The sequence below is a fragment of the Sinohyriopsis cumingii genome, chromosome 13 (assembly GCF_028554795.1).
Source record: "Sinohyriopsis cumingii isolate HCF-2022 chromosome 13, ASM2855479v2, whole genome shotgun sequence".
Lineage (NCBI taxonomy): Eukaryota > Metazoa > Mollusca > Bivalvia > Unionida > Unionidae > Sinohyriopsis > Sinohyriopsis cumingii.
In genome coordinates this window covers 58,731,819-58,759,682 of record NC_142973.1, presented here as the reverse complement: position 1 = coordinate 58,759,682, position 27,864 = coordinate 58,731,819, and the positions used below count along the sequence as shown (strand labels likewise).

Sequence of the window (27,864 nt, the reverse complement as noted above, 5' to 3'; positions counted from 1 at the left end):
TTGTCTCTTTCATACGGGAATTCCGTCATTTTTCAAAATTGAGATTGTAAAGCGTCTGTTGAAGAAACCAACGCTAGACTCTAACTATTTTAAAAACGACTGCTGCAATGTTTCTAGCTTTTTATTCATATATATCTTAGATATGTTGTTCTGTCCCAACTTGTACCTCATCTAAATTTAAATAGTCTTATTAGCAATTTACATTACGCATATCGCCCTCGCCACAATACCGGAAGTAGTTAAATATCTTCTGTCTGATTTTGTTAGTGGAAAGATTACAATTCCCACTCTCACTGACTTGTCTGCAGCATTTAACACAACTGACTATGATATATTTCTTCACCGTATCTAGCAAGTATTTTGGATTCATGATTCAGCCTGGTGTCGCTTTCGACAATACTCTCATTACACCAACATATCATAAACATATGCAAGGTTGCATATCTGGAGCAGCCACGCATTCGCAGCTTTCTTTCAATTGATGCCACAAGACAATTGTATGTTCCTAAACATTTTCCAGGCTGAAGTATTGTCATTCTCTTCATCTGGTTTGTCTTAGTATCTACGACAGAAAGTTAAAGAATTTAAAACACAGCTGCTCGGAACATCCTTAGAGTACCAAGAACCAAGCACTCCTCCTTGCTGTTCTGTATTCTCCACATGCTACGCGTTGCTCCAGAATCAAACACAAAATCTGTTCTATATGCTGCATTCTGTTGACTGCATCCATTCCAATATACCTATCTGACCTCACCCATGTGTACACCCCTACTAGACACTGTTACAAGCCTGTGATATTTGCTTGACCGAGCGGTGTCAAACCCTAGCGCGATTCCGCTAGAAGTCATAAGTTTACCCCAAATTTCCAAAGACGTGTCCATTCTATACATAAATTTACTCTAATCAATGCAAGGTCACAGATCACACAACTTGCCAAATATATATCAGCCGCACATCTGCACGGTGTCTCTTCATCAGGTTTCCGTACCGTCAGCAGTTCACGCCGTAGAAACTAATCAACTATCCCCTAACACAGGGAACTATTTTGACTACGCCACCTTAGACCAGTCGATTCATGGTTTCAAGGCACAGTTCGCCAGTACAACTGAATTACATTTGCCACCATGACGACATAAACGGTATCTGCCGAGTCCCATGTTGATTCCATTGTGTAATTTACCGGTTTCCTACCGTAAATACTGCCACTGTAGTCACACCACCAATGTACACCACTAGAATTCAATAGGGACTATGGTACAAAAAGGACACTCATGCGGTTTTAAGCTGAATTCACCAAACGTGAACCGTGGCATCATGGAAACTCACTAACACTTCACTCTGTGACGATTGCTCCTAGTAATCGTCTAATTATTTTGGGCTAATGAATATTTCCATTGCACCAAATTCCAATAATCAGACAAGTAATCGCAAAAATCTAAGAAATCGTTAAAATGGCACGTTATTACCAAATGCGCATACTCCATATTTATTACAATACGTACGCTCCTCTTCTCACACTCGTATTCTCGTTGTTCCCACTATCAGAACCAAATCCTACGGCAACTTTCTTTTGCGTTCTAGGGCCTAGCTACGTGGAACGAACTGCCAGTTGAACTTGGACACAATGACACTGTGATGTCCTTCAAGAGTACTCTTAAAACTCACCTATTAAGACTGCTAGAACAGACTTATGACTTATGCTGATTTCTTACCTTAATTATTTTCAGCATGACTTTGTTGGTAATTTCAGTGTTTTGTTTTTGTAATCTTGACCATATAGATGCATTTATGTTTTAAATAATAATGTAAAACCGTAGGGCTTCTAAAAAATTAAGCACTATACAAAGTTATTATTATTATTATTATTATTATTATTATTATTATTATTATTATTTACTTTGGATCTTCCAAACTTAACTTTTAATCTGCACTATATAAACAGGATTCTGCTCACCCCATACCTACCTGCCTACCTACCTACCTACCTACCTACATGCATACTCAGCACTGGCTGGATCTAACAACGGTTACTGTGCCTTCACCAAAGTATTTAATTTCCGGAACTGTGCCGATGCAATTCGGAAGGAATAAATGTTTTTAGACTTCCGTTTGATTCTTGCGAATATCTTTTTGAGTGTTCTCCTAATTTCTTCGAAAAAAATTGTGATGTTTTACTATTACATTCTTTGCAAAATCCAAATTGACAAACTTTTAATACAGTTCTTATCTATGGGTAGCAATTCTCAGCTCGTTTTCATGACTATTAACTCTTTAATCTATCTATCTATCTATCTATCTATCTGTCTGCTTCTCTGTCTCTCTATCTATATATATATATATATATATATATATATATATATATATATATATATATATATATATATATATATATATTGCAAAGACGAGGGATCATGTCTATCTGTATACTTGTAAATTTCATACAAGTTCCTTTTTAAATATTTTCATTAATTAAAAGGATGTTACCATACAATAATAATGAGGACATTGTATAGCGCCTAATCTTTAGAAGCTCTAAGCGCTTTACAACATTAGACAACACGTATAAGATAAAAAACAAACATATAATGATATGATTACAAAAACAAACACCATGAAATTAGAAAACGAAAAAGACATGCTGAGAATATTTAAGGTAGGAATCATTATTAGGTCTTTAAGTTTGTTCCTGCAGTCGAAATAAGTGAGTTTTGGGAGCCCTCTTGAATGGGATCACTGTGTCTTTGTGTCTAAGTTCAGCGGGCAATTTATTCCACGTTGCTGGGTCCTGGTATGCAAAAGAACGCTGTCCATATGACTTTGTTTTCAAAGTGGGAATAATGAGTATACGATTGTCAAAAGAGGAGCGTAAGTATCTTGCTGGTGTGTACACATGGGTGAGGTCGAATAGGTGTGTTTGACTATTGTCCGACAGTGAAAAGTAGCTCAGAGAACAAATTTTGTGTTTGATCCTGGATCGAATGGATAGCCAGTGTAGGGTACAGAGCAGCGGGGAGGTGTGCTCTGATCGTGGTACTCTAAGTATAATCCGAGCAGCTGTGTTTTGAACTTTCTGAAGTTTCTGGAGTAGATATTGAGATGAACCAGACAGAATTGAGTTACAATAGTCCAGTCTTGAAAGTACTAATGAAAACACGAGTGTTTTAGTGGCATCAACTGAAGATATTTGCGAATTGAGCTGATGTGTCTCAGCTCAAGATATGCAGCCTTGCATATATGTTCATGACATGTTGGTGCAATGTGAGAGTACTGTCCAGACTAACACCTAGCTTTCGTACTGATTGTGTGAATTTAATGTTGGTGTTGCTGATATTTATTGTTTGAGGTAAATGACGTGAATGAGAAAGTCTTTGTTTTGTGATCAGAATGGCCTCAATTTTATCATCATTCACCTGCAGCTTGTTACATGTCGTCCATGATTTCACATCAGAAATGCACCTCTCTACACCTTGGATGGTAGCATCAATTTCAGTTGGGTGGCTAGATTTGTATATTTGGGTGTCATCAGCGTACAATTGGTGAGACACTGGATGATGATCTATGACACTTGAGAGCGAATGAGTGTACAGAATGAAAGAACATGTCCAAAAACAGACCCCTGTGGAACACCACAACATAGATCAACTGGGCTGGAGTGTATTCCATTTGCAGATACAATTTGTGTCCTGTTGACCAAGTAGGACTTGAACCACAGTAAGGCTGTATCATGAATGCCAGATACATGTTGGAGACGGTGAAGTAATATAGCATGGTCTATTGTGTCAAATGCTGCAGAGAAATCAAGGAGGGTGAGGACTGTAATCTGTCCGCTATCCGATGCAAAGAGAATGTCATTAACTACCTTTAGAAGAACAGCTTCAGTACTGTGGCAAGGGCGATATGCAGATTGTACATTGCTAAAAAAAGACTGTTTGAATTCAGATGAGATACAAGCTGGGATAGAACAACCTTTTCTAAGATTTTTTATATGAATGGGAGATTTTAAACTGGGCGGTAGTTCTTTAAATCGTTATGGTCTAGTGTTGGTTTCTTTAGCAGAGGCTTTACAATGGCAGTTTTGAAAAATGATGGGAATTCCCCGGATGAGAGAGAGCTATTAATAACATCAGTTAGTGAAGGCACTACTGGATCTAAGCACTCAAGCAGCAGTGATGTTGGAATTGGATCAAGTTCACATGACTTTGGTGCACTCTTCATCAGGAGTGTACTTACGAAATCCATAGAGACAGGTTCAAATACTGCTAATGGTTGCCGCGCAAATATTCTGTATCCCAAATGTATGGTGACGACGAGTCAATCGAACATGTGGTGTCAAGCTTATCTCTAATGGTTTGTACTTTGTCACGGAAGCAATTTGCAAACATGTCCGGAAGGTCGACTGGAGAGAAGGTAGTTGGAAGTGGTGTTGATTTGTTCCTTGACATTAGCTTGTTAGTAATCTCGAAGAGCTCTTTGCAGCTGAAACTTTCCATGATATTAGTAGTGTAGTGGGCTGATTTCGCTACATGGATTATATTTGTGACATTCTTCTTAGCGGCTTCATAGAATGCTTATGAATAGTGAGTCTGGTGGAAAGCCAAAGTCTCTCAGCTTTACAGCGGTCTCTTTTAGCAGTGGGAAGCTGGTCCCTAACACTGCTATACCATGGAGAACACTTTTGAATTGATACTCTGCACTTGGTAGCTGGGGCATGTTTGTCGAGCAATGAACTCATGCAGTTATCGAGTTGTTCTGCTGTAGGAGGTAACCAAGTTGTTAGGTTTGCTTGGATGTCGTGCATTAGTTTGGTTCTATTTATCATACGGAGGATTCTTTTAGTAGCAGATAAAGGTGGGGGGTTAGGGACTGATACGTCAAGATGGCATATAATGCAGAGGTAATCTGATGCAAGGTCATGGGATACCTGGGAGGACCGTAGAATGTTATCATCGGGTCTATGAAGAATCCAGTCTAAAATGTGACCGTGTTTATGGGCGGGTTGGTTAACTGACTGTTTGAGGTTGAAAACATTAATGGAATCTATGAGTTTTGGGTTTCCGGGACAGGCAAAGTGACAGTTGAAATCTCCAAGAATAATCAGGTTGCCCCCTATCGAATTTCCATACTCCAGGAGATTCGGAAACTGCTCAAAAAAGAGAGATTCAGCCAGCTTATCAGACACATTCTTCGGTACTTTAAGGTAAGTGTGAAGAATGCCTAAAAGTTCAATGAAAATCAACGAGTGTGAAAAATTAGATGGCGATTCCGGTAAGTTGTATGGCCGACACGGATTACATAAATTATCAAATGAATGTGATAGCAGTTCCTATATAAAAAATAAGTTATGTAATATCAATATTCAGTGGTATGAAACCCGATGGACAGGTTTATAATGTCACAGGATTGTTATCATGAAAAAATATTTTGTATTATTTATGAACATAAATGTATATTGGATTTCACTGTCGCGTACAGCGTTACTCGCGGTGCATGGTTTTAACCTTGGCGATCGCAAAATACTGACCGTTTTTCACACGTTTCAGCACGAAAAACGTGGGAGGGTCGTTGCTCGTGGAAATGGAGCACGTCGCTAGTACCTACAGTGCTATTTTTCCCAAAATGCATATAAAACTTTATTCCTTCTTGCTATCCATTCCATGTAATGAAATTGTTGAATATGTTGAATGTTTGGTATTTATTCTAAATTTCTAGAAAGTCAGATATATGAAACATAAAGCTATGTTGTCAGATAGAATATAGACTATTTCAGGTTAGACATTTGATAGCTGAATAGACAAGCTAAATTATGTTATATGCATTGTACGCATTAAATTCTGAGAAATGTTCGAATTTTCATAGTCCAATGCAATCATTCCTGTCGTAAACAGATTCATGTACGAACGTGGTTATTATAAAATTAATGTCATACAACCGTTCTTATAAGGAAAATTTTGATGTGTGACGAAGTCTGTTCATTTGCACGTATGTATAATGTATATCGCTGTATTCGCACTCAAACCTGTATCACGTATTACACGGCTCAGTTATTGTATTTTTAACTGTTGCGTGGAGTTACGTGGAGCTATCGAACTCGGTTGGGTACAGCCGAATACATTTACCATGGGTGGTTCTGGTAACGATGGCTCACTGGACGATACCGGTGGACTCAACGTAACGTCCCAAAAGTTCTGGACCAACGTGTATGTGGGGTAGGGAGATTCCCGAGGGACCCTTCCGCATGCTGTGTGGAGTTCATGAGGTCATTCTTTAATCATTCATCGCGAAAAGTGGAGTGATTGTGTGTGTGTGTGTGTGTGATTAGGATTTTTAACGTAGCTTTTAACACTTTTTCAGTCATATCGCTACGATGTCTGCATTGTGGCAGTTTATAATGATGTCTAGCACTGGGGCATCATGTCGCAGACACCTAACATGATGTCCCACCCAGTCACATTATTCTGACACCACGCCGACCAGCCATAACACTAACCTCTTAATGCTGATCGCCAAGCGAGGAAGTTGTTAGTACCAATTTTGTAAGTCTTTGGTATGACTCGGCCGTGCTTCGAACACGCTGTAACCACTAGGCCACCGGAGCGGTCGAAAAGTGGAGTGAAATTATTGGTGATCATCGCAGAGGTTATATATATATATATATATATATATATATATATATATATATATATATATATATATATATATATATATATATGCAAGGTTAATGCACCATGGAACGATGCTATTTTGTCATAACGTTTCCAGAATTGTGTGTGAATATGCAGTGAGTTGTTTTAGTATGTGAGAAGCGGTCGGAATTAGATCATCAGAGATTCAATCATCATCAGATTGCATTATAAATAAACATCCCGTTCACATGTTTTGTGTTAAGCATCTTGGCTAGATTCAACCCCACCCATTGTCATCCTATTACAGTATGATTGGATTCAAGTATTTTATCTCATTCGTGCATGCTAATAGGATTTCTTAGGTAAAGAGCTGAATAACGTCTGCGTCAATAAGATTCATCTGCACAACTGTTTTTCCAAAGCTTTATATTCGTCGAGAGTTAGTCAGACCTGATAAAAAGTATGTGGACTGAGCTCAAGTTTTTTTATATCTATTGAACCAAATATAAGCTGTTTTCAGTATGATATTTGTGATAAGAAATGTGGAACTAATCACAGTCTGCTTGATATTCCTCCACTTTACCTTCATCACATTGTACAGATTATCTCTTAAGATGACTCGTTCTGGTGTCATTGACTTTAGGACGATAATAGAAGTAAAGTACATTTTACTCGTAGATAGTATTTTGAACGAGACATTCAAAATTGTCTTTATTAACAGCAATTAACGGCTCAGAATTCAATACACACTAATTTCCCCCCTAATAATTTTAGAAAAGTTCTTATGTTTTATATAGATGTCATCGGTGGTTTTAATTACTATTATTATTATTATTATTATTATTTTCTGAAAATTTGATTCCAAAAACATTTGGGCCAGGGATTGTAATAAAGAGTTTCAATAATAGTTTACGTAAAGGTTACATTAAAGACAATTTTAAAAAAAAGTAATTTAATTTTAGGTCAAGAAGTGTGTAAGAAAGTGTTTTTTTCTTCATGTAAATACTTTATAAACAAACATACAATTTTTTTCAATATTTATTTTTTATTACTACTACGTCATCGAAAGCCAATAATATAATGAATTTAACATATATGGGTTAGTTCAAAAATGTGTATATATATATATATATATATATATATATATATATATATATATATATATATATATATATATATATATGCAAAGGTCAGAATATAAAGAACCATTCCAAAACAAAATGAAACTCGTCTTCCCAGATGTTACACAAAAAACATTGTCTTTCTCATAAAGGGGTTGGTTAGTTCAGCCCATCTGCTGGTTTTCGTTATGAAATTGGTGGAAAGAGAATCTAGGTATTGAAAGTGACACCGGATTAAGTATTAAGATCTGACATCAGTTCCAAAGAATCTAAGATATATACATGTAAACGAGTCTTGATGAGGACGACGAACTTAGACTAGCCACCCTGAATGAAAATATTCCAGATCCATTGATAAATCGAAGCTTCGGATAATTTTAAATTATAGCCACTGGCATTCAATCATTCGTCACCTATGTAGCAGATTAGTTTATCCTTTCAGTATGCATGATTTACTCACAGCATTGAATCCATAGTTTAAAATTTCATATAACTAAACAATAGCAGCAAACAAACTGGACCATCAGTGGACAAAAGTAATCTCTTGTAAAAGTTGTCATAGTTGCGCTGGTTGCCAATACTAACAAGACACGTACTGTATATGTCAGTGGTGGGGGTGGTGTTGCGCATTTCACTAAAGTCCACGGAAACTTCATAATTGTTCTCCCTCTTAATCAAGGAAACATGAACCTTTTTCATATTATTAGGAATTCGATCTTAAAAGGAAATTAATTTTGTTTCATTTTGAAAATTGGTCGTCGGGAATTTAAAACGAGTGTTTTGACTAAGAATGATGCCCTGTGCCACTAATGTACTAAATCTTGAAAAATTATCGTACGTTACCATGCATATTGATTTCGTTTCTTGGTAACCAGATAAACTGTAGTCAATGGCAACGATGTACACAGCAGAGTACATTATTAGGCTACCTACAATCAAGATGTTGTTGATTGATGGACTTGACATCTTGATAGTTCTGAAAATAAAAATACAAATAAAAAGTAATTAAAGGAAGGAAATGAATATTCACTGCTTGTGTGGCTGTATACACCTCAATGTATGAAGGAAATGAATATTCACTGCTTGTATGGCTATATACACCACAATGTATAGAGACGAGGTGTAAATACACTGCCTGCTAATCCATTATTTCACTTTTACGTCCATCTGTATTAAGCTACTGTTTGGATTCGTTTACCGTATTTTAAAATACTATTACTTGGTGTGTATCCTATTACAGTCGTCGACTTTGATCATAAGAAATTCCTTCTAAAGCGACCACTTTCTTTCACGGCATGTTAGCATTTATTTCCAAGTTTTCACAAGACAGATTCTGAACTGTTCTATAACTGTAGCATTTTAAGAAGAGTACGACCGGAGTAAATCGAATATTCTCACCAACTAGAAATAATTAAGAATCGATCTACGAAACCATAATTTGTGAATTAAACGCCTTGCATTCGACAAAACATTAGTCAATTCTTGAAAAATCCAGCATCAATACGTCATTTAGGGGAGAATCAGAAATATATTTTAGGGGAGTGGCACGAATAAGCAATAAATGTTATCATTCACTGAGGTTATTAGATTCTCGTATTTCATATGTTAGATATTTTTCATTCTTTGTCCCCAGACTGAGGAAACAAATTTGATGATCTGTAGTCAAGCGTACAATTTAGTAATGAGCAAAATTACTCCCTTTTCTGCCTTCTAGATACCACGAGTAGTGAAATCTATATAAAAACTAGCCTGATTTTATTTTACAATAATATTTGTTCCAAGAACAAATGTAGCCTGTCATTTTGTCTTTAAGTAAACATGTTTTCAGACAACTTAATAGAGCAACCATTATCATCGCTCTTTCCATTGTCATTATGCTGTATAACTTATTCAAGCATAAAGGAGCGATCATTCATAAATTAAAAACATGTAAAAAAGAAAAGCGGATGTTTGATATTAAACACGTGCTCGTTTCTTTTATTCCATCTAAAACCAACATTTTAATTAGCTTTCACATGTTTGATAGCTTACATACTTCCAAGTTGGTGAAAAACCTAATAAATGTATTATTGCTTTCTAGTAAATTTCATAAATCAGGTCACTGAAGCCAGTATTCATCTTCATACAACAAAATCTTAACATTGGGCCAGATTCACTCATCTTGCGAAGACAAAAGTATGTGTATATCACAGTAAACTATTGCCTTGGATTATTTGCACTTAACGCATGGTTTTTGTACATACCTTTATGACAAATAAGGAACTATTTCATTGCCCTTTTATAATTCGTGACATTAATCATTTTAGTGATTATTATCGTTCGTGTATGAACCTCACAAATAAGAAAATATTCCCATATGATTTATTGAAGTAACAGGTCAACAGTCAAATGACTCATTCTTGTACCCTGTTTTTTTAATAAACAGAGTGTTCGGCATGACCGTTTTGGAAAATTCTATGCAAAAAAAAAAGCAACTTCTAGCGTGTCTGTCCAAACAATGTCTTATTTTCAGTGTTATAAAATCTATATTTTCTGCTGTATTAGACAAAAACTCATTTGAGAAAATACAACAATTCTCAATTTTATCTACTGTATTATTTCATCTAAAAGCATTATCCGTTACTACGAAAATAAAAACCCTTGATGACAAAATGCCTTCTTTTGATTAAACGAAGTTATTTACAGAAACATAATTCAAAAGTGATATGCATAAATCAGTAATCGTTCATATGGAAACAGAAGTTAGATGTTTTGAGTTGTATTAAGTAGATCATTCTCTCTCTCTCTCTCTCTCTCTCTCTCTCTCTCTCTCTCTCTCTCTCTATATATATATATATATATATATATATATATATATATATATATATATATAGTGTGTGTGTGTGTGTGTGTGTGTGTGTGTGTGTAAATTCGTCCTTTGCTGAGATTGGAGTTTAATAAGAAAAGATAAATAACGTTGTTACTCTGCAAAAACAACAACACCATAACAAACAAACTCTCTAGGTCATTCAAATAAAAACGGCAGGCACAAAATTAACAAAAGAGTGATGCTTTTAAAACTGTACACATTCAATATTTTTTTTAGAACCAAAGAGGTGATAGTTACCTATTATTCCTGTAGGTGACATTGATTGCCAGGAATGCCAAAGCCGTAATAACTCCTATAGTGTTCAGCACGAGCACAATTATTAATGCCGACACGGAATATGGGACATGGATTTCCGTGTACTGAAACTGGTCTTCCGGTTTCTTTCCATCTGTGGTAAATACCATAAATAAGTTTGCTTAATATGGGACGGTTATTTCTAATGAACTATGGAAATTATTATTGAAAAACTAGCTGCAAAAGACAAACTTGCAACAAATTATAAATGCCTACGCAATAGCAAAATAAAACCTATAAGTGGCATATAGATTAGCGGTCATTTTTTTTCATTCCCCAGACTGCTTGACCTTGTTTCTTAAATTCATTTTTACACAGGAAAATTAAAATCTGACAGGCGAACAGTCTGCATGTTGGTGAAAGATAATGTACAGAGTGTTATGCATATTTAATTTATAGTGTGTTCTTGACCTTTGTCCGTAATTCAGGGTAAAGTTATGGCCTACATGATCTTCGTCATTTTTTTTAAAGATCTTTTACTTCGATCCGAGTTCAAGGAATAAGCTTATTTACAAACTTAGAATGTTCTGGAAGCGAACACCTGTCACTCATATTGTGGACATTAAGCTGGGGTTCAGGTCAAGTGAAATTATTGGATATAGAATGAAATTTTTTTATTCATTTACCGTTGTGTTCAGATATAATTTGAGAGGAATCATTTATCTAATTTATTCATCGGAATTACAAATTGTTTTTTGAACTTTGGGACCAAAATACTTTTTATGGATTATTGTAAATTCATTAAAGGCATTCTGGCTTATGACATTGTGACACATCAAAATTATTGGTACATCAACATATTCAGGACTATTAGTATATCAGCACATTCAAGAATATTCGAATTCATCTGGAGCATTCTTTACTTTTGGACTTGCGATTAAACATTTAGGATTTCATTGGATAAAATTCACAATACTTTAAGTTCATCTTTGAATTTTCACTTTGTAACTTAGAAGTATATATTATTTGCTAATTTTAATAAAATTGATGGTTTCGCTTCATTTTATTACTTAGTTCAAGACCAAAGAGTCGTAAAAGGAGTATAAAATCAAATATTTCCGTGACGGTCCTAATCGATATGAAGTCTTTGATTACAGACTTAATTTTTCCTAAGCTCTCTCTTCCGACACCAACACTCATTAAGTCATCGAAGCAAATGAAGCCAGTGGCCTTGTAATAGTAAACTTGGAACCGAGCAAAGGATTAAATTTGTCCTCTACTGAACTTCTAACCTGGGTCTGAGGATTGAGGATTCTGGTACTCATCGCCTTGCCTGCACGCACGAACCCCGATTTACACCAAACTAAGCTAACATCCCACCAACAAAAAATAAATAAATGAAAAATAGTCGTGGATCTGTGCATTCGCGCTTAGCACACACATTTGCATGGTGTCAGAAAAATTATCTCTCGTCTAAGTACACAGTCTCTTCTGATGTCTATAATAGATATTAAGGCCTATTGAGAGTAATACAGAAAGTTGCGAATATACACCAGACAGAATAGAAAGTGGTAGCCCAGTATCCTACAGAAGGATACATGATAATACGAAGTAAAATTATATGTCGATAACAGATAACAATTCTATCATCGGTATGATAATATTTTGTATTCCTATTTTGGTATCTTGCTCTGCACTGAGTGATTTCAATCGACTGGCTTTGAGGTGGATTCACATTGTGACTAAGGGTTATGTAAGGGTTATGAAAACATGGCCCATTTTCGTGTATAGGTGCTGGAGCATAGAACTGTACTGAGTTCGTATGACTGGCTTGACTCTTTATTGTACAGTGTGAGGTCTGGTATTATAATCATGCAACTGGTCTGATAACAATACTGAGACTTTGCTGTACCAACCCTCAGGTCAATCATGTATGGACTGTTCACAGATTCATTTCATACGCTGACCATTTTGATGTTGTTGTCGGTTTACGTGGCGATACTCATGCTTGAAGTACAAAGATCAAGAAATCACCCAAAATTATTTCAATAATAAACAGCCTGCCCAGATTCACCACTTTTTGTTTTTCAAGACTTTGTTTTACAAAATAGTTTTCTGTGTTCTTTGTTCAAATTCACGTAATGTATTTATCCCAGCTTACCTGTTCTCCGTGCAAAATGAATGCTGCTTTTAAAGTCACTACTCTCATGTGTTGGTGTGAATGGAAGGGTGTGCTCATAGGGCCTTCAAAGCAAATCATGGCATATTGATACATTGGGTAAAGAGATATAGAAATAGAAAGGAAAGCATCTGAAATAAACTAGATGTCCTAACATCGATAATAAGTTATGCTGCACCTATTGTCTATAAACTACTGCGAGCTTTGTGGATAAATAGAAAATGGAATGTCTAACAGCAGTATGTAAATACAGAGAGAGAGAGAGAGAGAGTACCTTTCCAGATTTTGTCCTGTGATAGAAACCATTCCAACGTGTCTGTGTTTGGATCATAACTTGCCACATTTGTTCGCGTATTATCTGTCAATTTTTAATCACATATAGGTAAGGAACCAGTTTATTTTTAAATATATTATGTAATTTAAGGTTTCTATAAAGTAGAAACTCAATCATTAACTTCAGTATAAAAAAACAAACAAACATGCAAGACCGAAGAAAACAAAAACTAGTATTTTTAGGCACAATTTAATTTACATCTAATTCTCTATATCTTAAAAATCAAATTACAGGCCCATCTTATTTCAGGGCATAGTAATCATGCCTGAATGGAAAATAATTTCTAATTCGTAATTTATGCGTTTTATAATGTGTGAATTTTTAATCTTATACTCAAAAGTGTGTGCTGACAGTAATTTAAGTAAATTATAGTTTTCAGAGAATACTAACCCAATCAGATCAACGCTACCTATCGAAACCAGCTCTTCCGCAGAGAGGAACATTCGTATTCGCTGTCTAGCCATCATATAGACAAAGGGAAGAACTGTTACCCATAACCTCTCCTTACCTCTCGCCATATGGCTATCGATCAACCCGATTGTAACTTATGGCACCCCAAATCGTTCAAAATGTATGAACTGAGCTGAAGTAATCGTAGGGTGAGCTGAAGTAATCGTAGGGTGAGCTGAAGTAAATCGTAGGATGAGTTGAAGTAATGCTAGGCTGAGCAGGAGTAATTGTAGGGTGAGCTGAAGTAATTGTAGGGTGAGCTGGATTAATCGTAGGATGAGATGAAGTAATTGTAGGGTGAGCTGGAGTAATCATAGGATGCGCTGAAGTATTTGTAGGGTGAGCTGAAGTAATCGTAGGGTGAGTTGAAGTAATTGTAGGGTGAGTTGAAGTAATTCTAGGCTGAGCAGGAGTAATCGTAGTGTTAGCTTGGAGAGATAACTGGGTGAGCTGAATCATCACTTTGAAATATAAGAACGTTACCTTTTATGCATTGTTAGTAATACAAATGAAATGGTTCATGCTTTGTTTGCTTGTAATGTTTTGCCCTTCGGGGAGTATTCTTATGAGGAAGTGTTGTTGTTATTGTTGTTGTTGTGTTTTAAATCAATTGCAGAGTTTACTTCTAAGTTCGAAAACAACGAAAAACAGCTCACCCTACGATAATTCCAGCTCATCCATCGTGAACGATTTAGCGTGTCATATTAACTATTTTAATCCGAGTAATACAAGCGCAAGGATGCTAGCATTTGCCGGAAGATATAGGAGGGCAAAATAGTAATGAGACAATGTAAGTATTCTCAGAGAAAAATCATTTACAAAACTATCACTTTCTCAGTCGGAATCATTTCTCCTATTACATTATTGCGAGAAGAATATGTAAAAGAAGGAAGAAATGCATGAGCAACTAGCCTCAACAAGGGGGACAATTCGAGGATAAACGACTGGAGTGTCTATATGAGTTGAGACAATAGAAAAATCAACGACAGATTCCACTTAGCAATCAACATCAGTGATCGGAGGACTATTCATATAGAATTTTTCAATCTCAGCATGTCGGTGCCATATGTGTCTATGCTTTGTGCGTGACCTGGAGACACACACACATACACCCGCTAGTAATTGGTTTTTCGAAAATAAAGCCTTCGAATTCCCTTGGTCTCAGACCTTGTCCAACAGACGTTCTGTGATTTTTGCTATCTTCGCCGATAAAAGGATGGGGGGGGGGGGAATATTTGTCATGTTCCACGTCTACATAAACTTTATCGGCTTGGCTCACAAACGGAGATAGTGGACACTGTGAAGGTAGTAAAAGCCCATAAATATTCCCAGCGGGCGCTTTGATTTCCACAGTGGACTGTCGGCAAAGCAACTGATCCATGTCTGCATCTTCGCTTCCTGTACAATGCAAATTGAGATGCGTCCATGAATTCAATCTTGCCAGTTGTAACAGTCGCAGCGGGCACTGTACGGATGAACTTTGTTACGATGGGGTGGAATAGCGACCATTATGGCGTCCCCCACTATGCTTGCCATTGATGACTTCTTCAGGTGAATGCTCAAGATGTCGCTGTCAATTTTGAATATAGACGTACCTCTTCACTCTTTATGCTCCTGCGCGAAAAAGTGCACATACGACTTCCGACAAAAGTTCGTATTCGTGGTTTAAATGAAACAGCAAAACAACAACAACAACGGGAAACAACGACGCCTAGGTATTCACATGGAACGTTTTAACATTTCTTTACTAAACAAGCGACAAATGCAGGCTGCATGAGCGAATTACAACCAGCAACGAGCACCAACAATGCTGTCTTGGAGCATAAGTTTATTAAAAAAAGAAACCTTAGACCCCTTACTGCGAAATTTTCACATAAATATTGAGCAAATATTCAAAAATACTTCAAGCTAGCATATGGCAAATTCATTCTAAGAAATATCGACTTTTTAAACTGATGTGTAAATATAATGCTGATTTTCTTTAATATCGAGAGGCAATACAGAACGATATTGATCTTACCAAATGAATGTTTTGAACTCCTAGACGACTGTTTGATGGGTAGCCGCCTAGCTGAGCAAGAGTTCCTTGCCTTTCTGTATATAGACGGAAAACAATAAATGCTCTTCTTTCCAGGTGGGCTGCATTTAAGAGGTAGAATATCTTTTCTTCCCTAACGGTAGTCTGATCGTGAAATGTACACGACAGAAAAATAGTTCTCTTCTGCTGAAATTTAATATTCATACGCCTAATCAGGCTAAAATACTTATTTAGCACTTTTTTATTTGTTGCACAAATGTGTTGCTGGTCTTAAAAGGATAAATTTATTGCACTGTTTTACACTCATAATAATACGTTCTTCATAAATAGTACTGTTATATCACGTTCTTTTGTCTAATTGTTTTTGGGGGCCCCGAGTGGCCGAGTGGTCTAAAGCGCTCTCCGTTACGGATCACTGCCATGTCACCTCTGTCTGCGTGGATTCGAGTCTAGGATTCGGCCAATGTGGGTATGTGCGAAAGCTTGCCAGTAGCTTCTCGAGGGTCGGTGGTTCTTCCCGGGGGTTTTCCGAGTTCTTCCTCCACGATTAATACTGGCCGCCATGCATAGCCTATCATGTGCTGAAAAATGGCGTTAAACCCCACAACAACAACAACTGATTGTTTTCATTTTATCGATTGAACGCAATTTTCAGCGCATGATAGGCTATACATGGCGTCCAGTATATTTTTGGGAACGGAGAAACTGTCCTGGAAATCGGGAGGAAACACCGACTCACTCGAAGCTAATGGCAAGCTTGTTTACATAGCTGAGCCGAGACTTGAACCCACACTGATAGAAGTAAGATGTCAGTAACATGTAAGGGCGAGCGCCTTAGACCACTTGGCCAACCGGGGTCCTTTGATACATACATACATACATACATACATACATACATACATATAACAAAAAGGTACTAATCATTGAAAATTGTAGCGATATGATTTCTGTTTGCACAAAGAATCCTTCCAACTTACTTGTGTCCTGTTGCACGTAAGCAAGGCCAATGCGTCCTCTTCGGGGACCAAAACTGACGATTCCCTTTAATACATAAAGTACATCATGGCTGAGTACAAATTTAGAAGAATGCTCTAGAACCAGAATTATTAATAGCTCTTTATCAGTTTTCAAGTAGGTGCTTATGTGCATTTGGTTTAAAATAAATCCTTTTTTTTGCTGCAAAGATTGATTGAACAAGACAGGTTCATCTCAATGCCTGTTTTCTGTTGTCTTTTTATGCACCTCTTTGTTGCCAAAGTACTACATTGACAAATGTAACAAACGAGGAATACATATGGAAATATATATCCATGTTTCAAGGTATCAATGTATTTATGTTTCAGTGTATCAATGTATCCACAGCTGCTACTACTAGAGAAGAGATGGGACTTTTACTTAGTTTCACAAAAGACAGACACTTATATGGATAGCACGAGCAATACAAAGAAAAAAGAATCTCTTCTTATTGCCTGCAGAACTCTTTAAACGGTAAAAAGTATTCGTACACTGTCCAGTCTTGTTGAAACGTTTTTAAATAAAATTATACAATATCTTCTTTTCTGTTAATTAGTTATGTTTTAAATCTCAAACATACAAGAAAGGGGAGGGGTTGGGTTTGATAGAGTTGGTTGTTTTTATATATAAAAAAGTCTTAACAAACAAGGAATCAATCAAACTTTAAAAACAAATATTTATTTCGTACCGAAATCCCGCGGAATTCCACCTCATGCATTCCTTTCTTAACAGCGCTGAGATATGGGGTGCTGTAATTGTAATTCTCTAATCTCAATTCCCCAAGGTACTTCAGACTGTTGTTGAGCCCCAGGGCCAGGGCCCACGCTGCATCATACACTAACGATGAATAACCGGACACCAAGTTCTTCCCAGCGAGGCTTGAAGACAGATTTTTCGTAAAGCTGGAAAACTCACTTGGAACCTGTTGAACAACGCATTTTCTTGGTTAGATACTGGCTTCACACAGGGTTGCGATGCTATTATTTAAGTAATTAATTAATTGTTAAGCACTGAGTGTCATATGTGCGACTAACAAAGGCAGTATCCTTCGCTTGAACAAATTTCATGCATCTAATAAAAAAGAATGTATGGATGTCCATTCAGCAAACATAAAAGTATTTAAAAGTAAATATTAATGTAAAACTATTGTGAGCGACTACAGCTGCAACGTTCATTTTGGCGAAGACAAAAGCAAAGTTTTCAAACTAGGAGTACGCGTTTAACATCTAAAAATGACTGTCAACATGAAATATCCATTTACGGTCTTTGTGAAACTAAAGAACTTGATTTTTATATTTGTGTGCATGCTGTCTTCTTACCATGCCTGAAATGGTGACCTTTTCCTCTGGGCTGATGTTCATATTGGTTATGAGGAAGTGCCCCCAAGCTGCTTCCATCAGTTGTCTGAGGGGACAGGGCGATGAACCCTCGGGGATACTATTGATCCAACTGGGATACATTGAGGATCCCGTTAGGATCCAAACATACTTACTTCCATAGAGACCCTGTCGGTACGCCTGAAACATAATACAGCAGGAACACGGTAGATTCTAGTTTCAAATGAGGGGTTTTGGATAACTAAATAAGTATTATTCGTGGTGAAATATTGTCTATTCTGGAATTCAAAGAAAGCTACCATTATAGTCAGAGAAAATTTTCAATTAAAATATCGTTGGAACTGAAATTCAATTGAATTGTAAATACCTCTAAAAACTAATTATTATATATTATTATTACCATTTAAGAAAGAGGGAAGGGGGATTTTTACTATTTTGTTTTTGATTGCTTTATATTTCAGCGTACTATACTAGAAATGTTAGTCCACTAGATGATAAAGATCAAGTTTATTGTGAGGTGAGACAGGAAATTGAAGATTAGTTGCTAGTAGCATAGCGAGCATTACGCGACATTTTAAGGAGTTCTCTATGGTGATGTATAGGGATTCAGCATTATTTTTAGGCAATAATGGGGTACGGCAGTTTAATATTACGTTTATGATGTTGTGGTTCTCTACGTGAATTTTGACGGGATGGAGAGATATACAAATGCAGATAATAAAGGCAAACGCATATTTTTTTTAAACTGCGAGAAACAGTGCAAATTCCGAGATATGATTCTATGTTTAGATAGTAGTTTATAAACCTAGAAAGTACGGCGGATATTCTGATTCTATTTTAGACCTATAGGAAGATTGGCCTTATTACAGGAAAGCAACTGCAATATTATATCAACTTCGTCAAAACAATGAATACGCTCTGCCTCGTTTTCATATTGCTACCAAGATTGATAAATAGAGAGAGAATCACAAAATAAAATATAATCACAAAAGACAATGTCTCTAGTTTGTATTCCTCAAAATGAATTTAATAAGTCCTCTCAGTTTATTCGCTGAATCATAGATAATAACGATTTAGGTTTAAGACATTTCTTCCTCGACATGTATAATGCCTTGGGAAAAATAAATGGAGAACACAATTTGCAATATACATACAATACAAAGATTTAACAGCAAATATATTTATTAGTTAGTGAGACGTGGATTTCAATATTCCATGACAGCTGCATCTTGGCACCGACATTAAACTACGTTGTTCAACTTAGAAAAGAAATAGCGATAATGATTACCAAATCTCCGTTGTACTTTTATATCGTTGCTATGGGAAATGAGGTTCAAAACGAGTCAGTTAGAGGGAATCGATCACCTCTTTCATCAAGCAATTACACTGAATATTGTCCACACGTACAAATGATCCTAGTAATCTTCTTTTGTTAGAAAGGATCAAAAAAGTATTTCTTATCAGATCATTGTCGATTTTGCCCCAATGTGGCCAATGATCCCGCTACACCAACTATGATAAATGTTATATAGAGCGATAGGTTGTTGTTGTGGGGTGTAACGCCATTTATCAGCACACGATAGGCTATATATGGCGGCCAGTATTAATGGTGGAGGAAGAACCCGGGAAAAACCCGGAAGGAACCACCGACCCTCGAGAAGCTACTGGCAAGCTTTCTCACATACCCACATTAGCCGAATCTGAGACTCGAACCTACGCAGACAGAGGTGAGATGGCAGTGATCCGTAACGGAGAGCGCTTTAGACCACTCGGCCACTCGGGGCCTCAGAGCGATAGCTACATTTCATTGTCAAAGGAAAGTTACACAACGGTCTTTTGTCATCATGTTCTATTTTCATTCAAATCTCACTAATTATCTCTACATAGCAACAACATTATATATATATATATATATATATATATATATATATATATATATATATATATATATATATGCTTGTCGGTCATTTTCCTGTTTTCGTTGTACTTTCCACGTTCTAAAAATTCACTCAAAGCAAAGAATATACATCGGAATTTCTACTATGTCTTCCAGTTCTTAAAGGTATGTATTTATTTATCTGTCATGAAGCATATTTGTCCGCCTAAATTCGTATAGTCGTATAGACCCACACAGTAACATACTTTATACTAATTCCCATTGACCCTATAAAGACATCGTTAATGCTAAGTTTCATTGACCCATACCCGCGTATGCTTCAATTACCAAGCGTAAGTGAATAAATATCAAAACACATATGATGGATCTTCGAATTAAACAAAAAGAAACGCATGACTCAGTGCGGTAACCGCAGTCTTTCTGAATGTTTTATCGGTGTACAACACACGCAGTGGCTTTTCTAAAATGAATATCTTGCCGCCTTTCCTTCGCTCAAGTGAATACCGAATTCATACCGGCATATTACTGAAGAAGGTTTGTTGGTCTTCTGCATACATTTTCATAAGTTAAGTTTTAGTACATGTTTTCAAGAAAGCATTGTTTTGTAATACGACATATGGTGTAATTAAACGCCCTTTCAATGGAGAGCAACGAAACGCCGACTGTTCTAGAATGCATTAATTTACAGACGATTTTGCATCACCTTCATTTTTTTATATATATATTTTTTGGTCTTCTTAGCTTAAACACAGTTATCAGATTTTTCTGCACTTAAGAACTTCATGCATCGTCACCTGGAGTAGGTGTACGGGAAGTGCGCAAATCTCATGTATAGGTATGTTGGTTTGATATGAAATAAGTCTGATTAACGTTAGATCACCACTGTTCTACGTGAAGATCTGTCAGCGACCGCTTAGGGGTCATGTTCAGGTGAGCTATGTTATTACCACAATCGCTGTAGTCTCGGCCTATCAGACGAAGTCATATATCTTCGCACTGGGGAGGCTGAACAGTATGGTAGAATGCAAGTAATGTCTTCGGAACGATTTGATTCATTTTCAGATTTCTGAAAGCTGCATTTCCATTGCCTAATTCAAAGGTCGCCAGAAATTGACTTTTAAGTGGTCTCTATCCTTACGAAGGACAACGGAGATGTGGTTTTAATCAGATTGGTTAAGACAAGAATCATGAATAAGTTATTGATAACAGACTCAAAACATAGTTGCACATGCGCTCTGCGCTCTTCCTGTACATGTACACCAGGCGAGGCTAGTCCAATATACGAATGTAACGTTTTCAAAAGAATCTACCTATAATATGGGTTTGGGGAATGTGGTTCTATTCGCATTGTCACTGAAACGCCATATATATATATATATATATATATATATATATATATATATATATATATATATATATATATATACTACCGAATAATTATGACAATTTGTTGAATAATGTCATGTATTATTGTTTTATTACTGGTACACTCTGCTACAACTAAGAAGATAATGTCATGAATTACCTCACAGAATACTGCAGGTGCAATAGTGCTTCGTATGGCTGCCATGATGATTCTCACATCAAACTGCTGTAAATATCAGTTACAATAATTATAAGAAATGTACGTTATATCAGTAGTAGAATGTTGATTGAGCAGTTTCTACTTCATGGTTCCATATACACAACAAACTACTTAATCAAAGGTTATTATTGATGTAATGTTTACGTGTCTTGGCAGCAACTAAATTTGTGATTTCAATATGTTAACGTTTTGAGGCTACTCTATTGCATTGATATATTATCATTCGTATCTTAATTTACTTTTTCGCGGTATTTTTATTTTTGATATATCAAACTTTAAAACATCTAAAAATAGGCTGACACATATCATATTGAACCATAAGAGGATGATATTAATGCATTATACTATCAGTTATGGTGTTAGAGTATGGACTAGATACCATAATGGGACACCGTGTCAAGCTTTTTGCGTACCAACGAGCATGCCATGTTAAGACTGGCATTGAATAGTAAATAATTCTTTTTTATTAAGCCTGGCTTATTTTCAACAAAAACAAAAACATAATAATATGCTGTGTTTGCAATTTATATACTTATTTCCACCAATATATGTTTTAAAGAAAATAAATGCAAAGTTTTATGAAATAAAAGGAAGTATGCATGGGACATAATTTTGACGTGAATTTGACCTGACATGCCATCAATGGAATCTTACCAACAACATCTTCGAAATGAAGGAAATTTGAAGAACATATTAACCACTCAAATAATAGTATATTTGGGAATCTGTGGAAATATTTTTGGAACAGTCTGCACAGAGGGCCAATCATATTCAGAAGATACGTTATCGACAAAAGACAATGTGTTCTTTGTTATCTCACTTAGAGACTGAGCGTTTTTAACAGTAGTAAGAAATTTTTAGATAAAATTATGCTGTTAATGTGCTGTCATTATGTGGATTGGCTAATGCAACAACGTCACGCAAAATATATTTGTTTGCAATTGAAGAGTAAATTCTCTCTACGAATGTGTGCAGTGGTATGTGTCCATGTAATGTTGATGTACCTTTTTATGTTTTAGTGTGATGTTTTAATTAAAAAAAGAACACCTCTAAAACGTATTTAGCGCCGGATTCTGTTACTATAATTAACCAATGTATACCATACCTTGAGACGACTTATATAATCCTGCATATCTTGAGTGTTGCTAATGAGGACCGAAGTCAAAAGGGTGAAGTTGTTGGCTTTCAGAAGTTCATGAAATTTGTCCATTTGCTGAAATAGGGAGATCACGAATGACAGTCAGCAGTCATATTTGTGGTATGCTGGCAGATTTACAGTTGAGCTTATATGGTGTTTGGAAGTTGAAATAAAGTCACTGAATTTAAAGATACTATTACAAAAAAAATGCATATATAAACAGAATGCAAATCAGACTTTCTGTCAGTATCTATATTTATAATTTATAAGTGATTTTACCTCAGCGTGCCTTGTTCAAAATGGTCAATTTTGAATGTCCCATATATGGGAGAAACTGCCAGGTTGCCCATCTTCCAGGTAAATTGGATAGAATATTGTCTGCTAGTGACCTTACAGGTAAGCATCTATTGATTTTCTGATATCATATGTAGATAATGAAATAAGAAATGTGTGTAAATAGGGAATCACAATTGAAATATTTGATAGCATGCACTAGTGTTTTAGTAACATGCTGTGCATGAACAAGTTCAAGAATGGCGTATTTGAGACGTTGAAACTTGTTTTAATTTCTTTTTAATTAAGCCAGTAGATTAGTACGTTTTGTAAAGAGGAAGTTAATTTACTTGTCCATGGTCATCCGTAATAACTAAATGCTGGGCTAATTGGCACATGGCAAACCGAGAAGCAATGCATTTAGGCCTGGGCTATTATATATAGCTACGGGAATGGGAACGAACTTACTGGGAACTGTTGAAAATTTAGTCAATTAACAAAACTAAATTTGTGCTTTCTTAAAGAGCTTAAATATTATGTTTCACTCAAGGGTACGCGTTGTATCAGATTGAGCGTCGTTATTATGGAAAAGTACGCACAGCATTTTACTCAATAGACCACCAATTACTTTGTAAACATTGAAACTATTTTAATGATGTGAAATCACATAATAATTTAATTTTTTTAATCAGCCTAAATTCTTTGGAATATACATATTTCCTTACAGTACCACCTGACCGTACTGTAGATTAATATTTTTGTGTCCAGTCCGTTTGATAGCTTTGCTTGCTTAACATACCCATAGATACAGACAGACAAACAGACTTGTAAATAGCTTCGATATTTAAATTTTGAATAAAAAAAATATTAGATGTAAAAAATGACAATACAATCCATTTTTTTTCTCACAATTATCGACCGAGTGGCTAGAGCGTCCGCCTCGGATGTGGGAGGTCGTGGGTTCGATCCCTGGCCGAGTCATATGAAAGACTTACAAAAATGTTACTAACAGCTGCCTCGCTTGGCGCTCAGCATTAAGAGGTTCGTGTTAGGACTAGTCGGCCTGGTGTCAGGATAATGTGACTGGGTTGGACATCATGCTACATGTCTGCGGCATGATGCCCCAGTGCTAGACATCACTATAAACTGCCACACTGCATACATCGTAGCGATGTGACTGAAAAATTGTTAATGCTACGTTAAAAATCCAAGTCACACACACACACACACACACACACACACTTATCAGTTCTATTATTCACTTTAAATACATATTTTTACAGCATTCTATTTTATAAAACAAAACTCTTATAACATGTAAGATCTGGATATCGGGATACACAACGTCATCCGTAAATAACATATTTTGCAAGTTAAATTAAGAAATAAATAAACTTTAAGCATCTCTTCGTAACATTCTAAAGTTGGGATCATGCGCTGTTTCGATGACATATATTATTTTGTTGATATTATTTTGTTGACAACATTAAGGCACTTCCATATAATTAGTCTACCAACATGCCGACAAAGGGATATTCCGCTCAATTACTGGTTCCGAATATTTTTCAATAGTAAATGCTACATTACTTCCATTACCGGTAGGTTCTTTCTTTGCTTCCTCTACGTAGGAAGAAAATCGACTATTAGGAAACTTATTTATGCTTTTATAACTCTAACGAAGGGTCTAATTTGTCATAATTCATCACAATCACAGTCTCGTACATTTCCTGCTTGCCTTTTGATGTACATGACGGCTGTTACAGATGACACCAACATAGTCTAGAAAAAGCATGCATTACGTTTCTAGGAAATCTCGCAAACGTGCACAATTTGTAACAAAACATATAATCAGGTTAATCCCATCAGATTTCAAACACATAATTTAATGCTCTCTGTTACAAGCTCTCTTTGGATTTCAAACAACGGTGTTAGTTTCAAGCTCTATCTCCCTGTACCCGTGGTGCTCTGTACCTATAACATTAAATTCATCCCGACTGGTGTTATTATGAATTTTCCCTGTTCACAATATCAGCAAGATTTCGTCTTGCTAATAGCAGGTTACCATCTTATTGTGTTATAAAACTTTGCTATATAGAAACTGTTTCCTAAAGGTTGTTTGAACAAACCCCAATACAATTGCATAATTCCTGATGAAAGCTCGAGAGATGATAAACGTTATAGATATACCTGCAAATTCTGAAACAGCAGCTGCTGTACCCAGAAACAGTCGCTATAATAGCATGAACACATTTAAAATTATTGTGTCTTTAAATTTATCACAATTACAGTTTTGTACATTTCTTGCTTTCTTTTGTCGTACATAAAGGCTGTTACAGATAATACTAACATATTCTAAAACAAGACATATAGTTTGTTTCCATGAAATTTTGCAAGTGTTATCTTTCCACAATGTGTAACATAACGTATAATCATGTTACGAGCTTCATTTCAAACGCATCATTTTGTGTTGGCTAGTTAGAACTCTGTTACAAGCTCTCTTTAGATTTCAAACAACTGTGTAAGTTTCAGTCGATATCTCCTTGTATCCGTTGTGCTCTGTAACAATCAAGTTAATCCTCATGACGTATTATTATATTTTCCCTCTTAGCAATATCATTAATACTATTTTGGCTTGATAATAACAGATGTTACCATCTCATGGTGTTTATGATTTATAAATAGATCGGGTTATTCACCGTGCTTCCTTTGACTTATCTGAACCTGGACATCTATGGTATTGTCATTCGACAAAGACACGATATACATAAATGCTAGTAAAATCGGGTTAAAATATGCCTAAGTGCCAGCTGAGAGACAGAGAGAGGGGCGGAGATGCGGACTAAGCTGCTGATGCTTTTAAAACTGGAACGTTTTAGTCAGTTTTTTCTCTTCGTCTCCTGACAAATTTAAACACCTAATAGATGGACATTTTTAACAAAATTAATTAATAATAATGTTTATTACAACTTGAGTGAGAGATAAAAGAATTCGTAAATTACAAATCATCCAGGACACGTCAATTCGCCATTATTTTAGGTATATTGCTTTTTCGTTGCTTTGTTTTTAATAACTGATGAATTTGAATGTTATCAAGCTTGCATACAATGCGTTAGATGTATTTGCAAACTAAAATTATAGCATACAGTGAAGTATCTATTAGAATCTGATGTCATGAAATTTTTGAATTACGTCTGTATTCATTAAAATCATAAAAGTTTAAAAATGTATTTATCGGACACTGCTAGAAACATATTAAACTGACAACATTTTCGATATTTTAGATGAAGTCGCATTGACCAAGACAACATAGTTTTTCTTGATTTGTTTCTAGTCCGTTTTGAGCAACCCTGTGTGAGTTACCAAGTATGGGTGGGTTGTTATACTAATTTAATTCCAGGGCAAATATAGCTACTGTTAATTTTATATTTTGTAAAGCCAAGTTTGTTATCAAGTTAGTTTTGATCCATTTAAATAGCACACAAATGGCATAATGCATTGGAGCATTGATAGCATACTCTTAGACAGACAATTAAAATGAGGATACAGAGATGCAACAATCAGCACAAATCAATCGGTTGACCATCAGGTAATGGAAGCAGTGACTATAACACACCAAACGAGAACCCGAAGAAATAAGATCGATTGCAAGAAGAGAGAGAATTAAGAGGTTATCCGAATGCTGCAACAGATACCCAAACTGTGGCATGCTATATCAAATCAATTGCAGAATCTGGGGTATGCTATATCAAATCAGTATATTAAATCAGAGGTTGAAACGTATAACATACAAAAAGAGAATATAAGAAAGGTATCATTGAAGAAATAGATGCAGCAAACATTATAGATAATTAACCGCTGGAAAGAACTGAAAGTGACGGAGCTTCGGAAGTTGAATATATAACAGATCTCGAGCACGTAACATTAAAGATAACATAGAAAGCACATTCAAAAGTTACTGAAAATTTGAAAGACTAAATATAACGGTTTATTAATTGCCAAAGATTATTATAAGTAAATGAAGGACTAAATCAACTCTTGATTATCCTTAGCAAATTTGGCTAACAGTCTAAGAAGAAATTGGAAGGGGGATAAGGTACCATATATATCATTTGTGGGGAATGTCAATAAGACTGGAGAACTATTTACAAATATTTGTTTGAACTATCCATAAAGGAAGTAGCAGCATTGTTTGTCATCATTTGCACTTTAATAAGCTGCGTTTGGAAAAAGCCAGGAATTATTGCTTCTCCGTTGGCTGATTATGTCATTAATCTTGTTCAGCGCTTGTTGGCTTGTTTGCAATTTTGATCAAAGATATGAACACAATATTAAAAAGAACAAATCAATAAGTAGCCTATTTCTAAAAAGTAAATTTTGTAATCATACAGCCATAGTCATGATAATATAAAATTATTTGCTAGTTTCCTTGTTTCTGTCTTTTAAATTGTATAGTTCCTGTTCCATGACGGGCACCATTTTGTCAATATACGTTTTAGTCACGATCTCTTCTTAAATTCCGTAATGTGTTTGAAAGATAACCAATATATTATATCAGATGCACAAATTATATTATTAATGACGTCTATTTTTGTTGGAAGTGTTTTATCCTAGATTAAATCTCAGAGATGGGTTTTTTTTCACATTGGTTTTGCAAGTAACAATTTTACACGTTTTCAGCAGCATATCACTCGGTAATTAAAAAAATATATCACCACCTCCACTAGGAGCATATATTAGTTTATCATATATCGCTTAAATCTAAATTATATTTC

The 27,864-nt window shown here is 35.8% G+C and overlaps 1 protein-coding gene across 1 annotated transcript in view; it reads right to left on the bottom strand.

The window, feature by feature from the left end:
• LOC149785654 (gamma-aminobutyric acid type B receptor subunit 2-like) overlaps positions 1-27,864 on the bottom strand; it is a 63,738-nt gene that overhangs the window by 22,684 nt on the left and 13,190 nt on the right. Inside the window, exons 4-12 of the mRNA XM_089979917.1 lie at positions 22,787-22,894; positions 21,622-21,687; positions 18,182-18,379; positions 17,551-17,784; positions 16,826-16,889; positions 15,094-15,208; positions 13,009-13,091; positions 10,851-11,001; positions 8,588-8,720 (exon numbers count right to left, since the gene is read on the bottom strand). Coding sequence (XP_089836043.1) covers positions 8,588-8,720; positions 10,851-11,001; positions 13,009-13,091; positions 15,094-15,208; positions 16,826-16,889; positions 17,551-17,784; positions 18,182-18,379; positions 21,622-21,687; positions 22,787-22,894 — 1,152 coding nt within the window. The remainder of the gene's footprint in view (positions 1-8,587; positions 8,721-10,850; positions 11,002-13,008; positions 13,092-15,093; positions 15,209-16,825; positions 16,890-17,550; positions 17,785-18,181; positions 18,380-21,621; positions 21,688-22,786; positions 22,895-27,864) is intronic.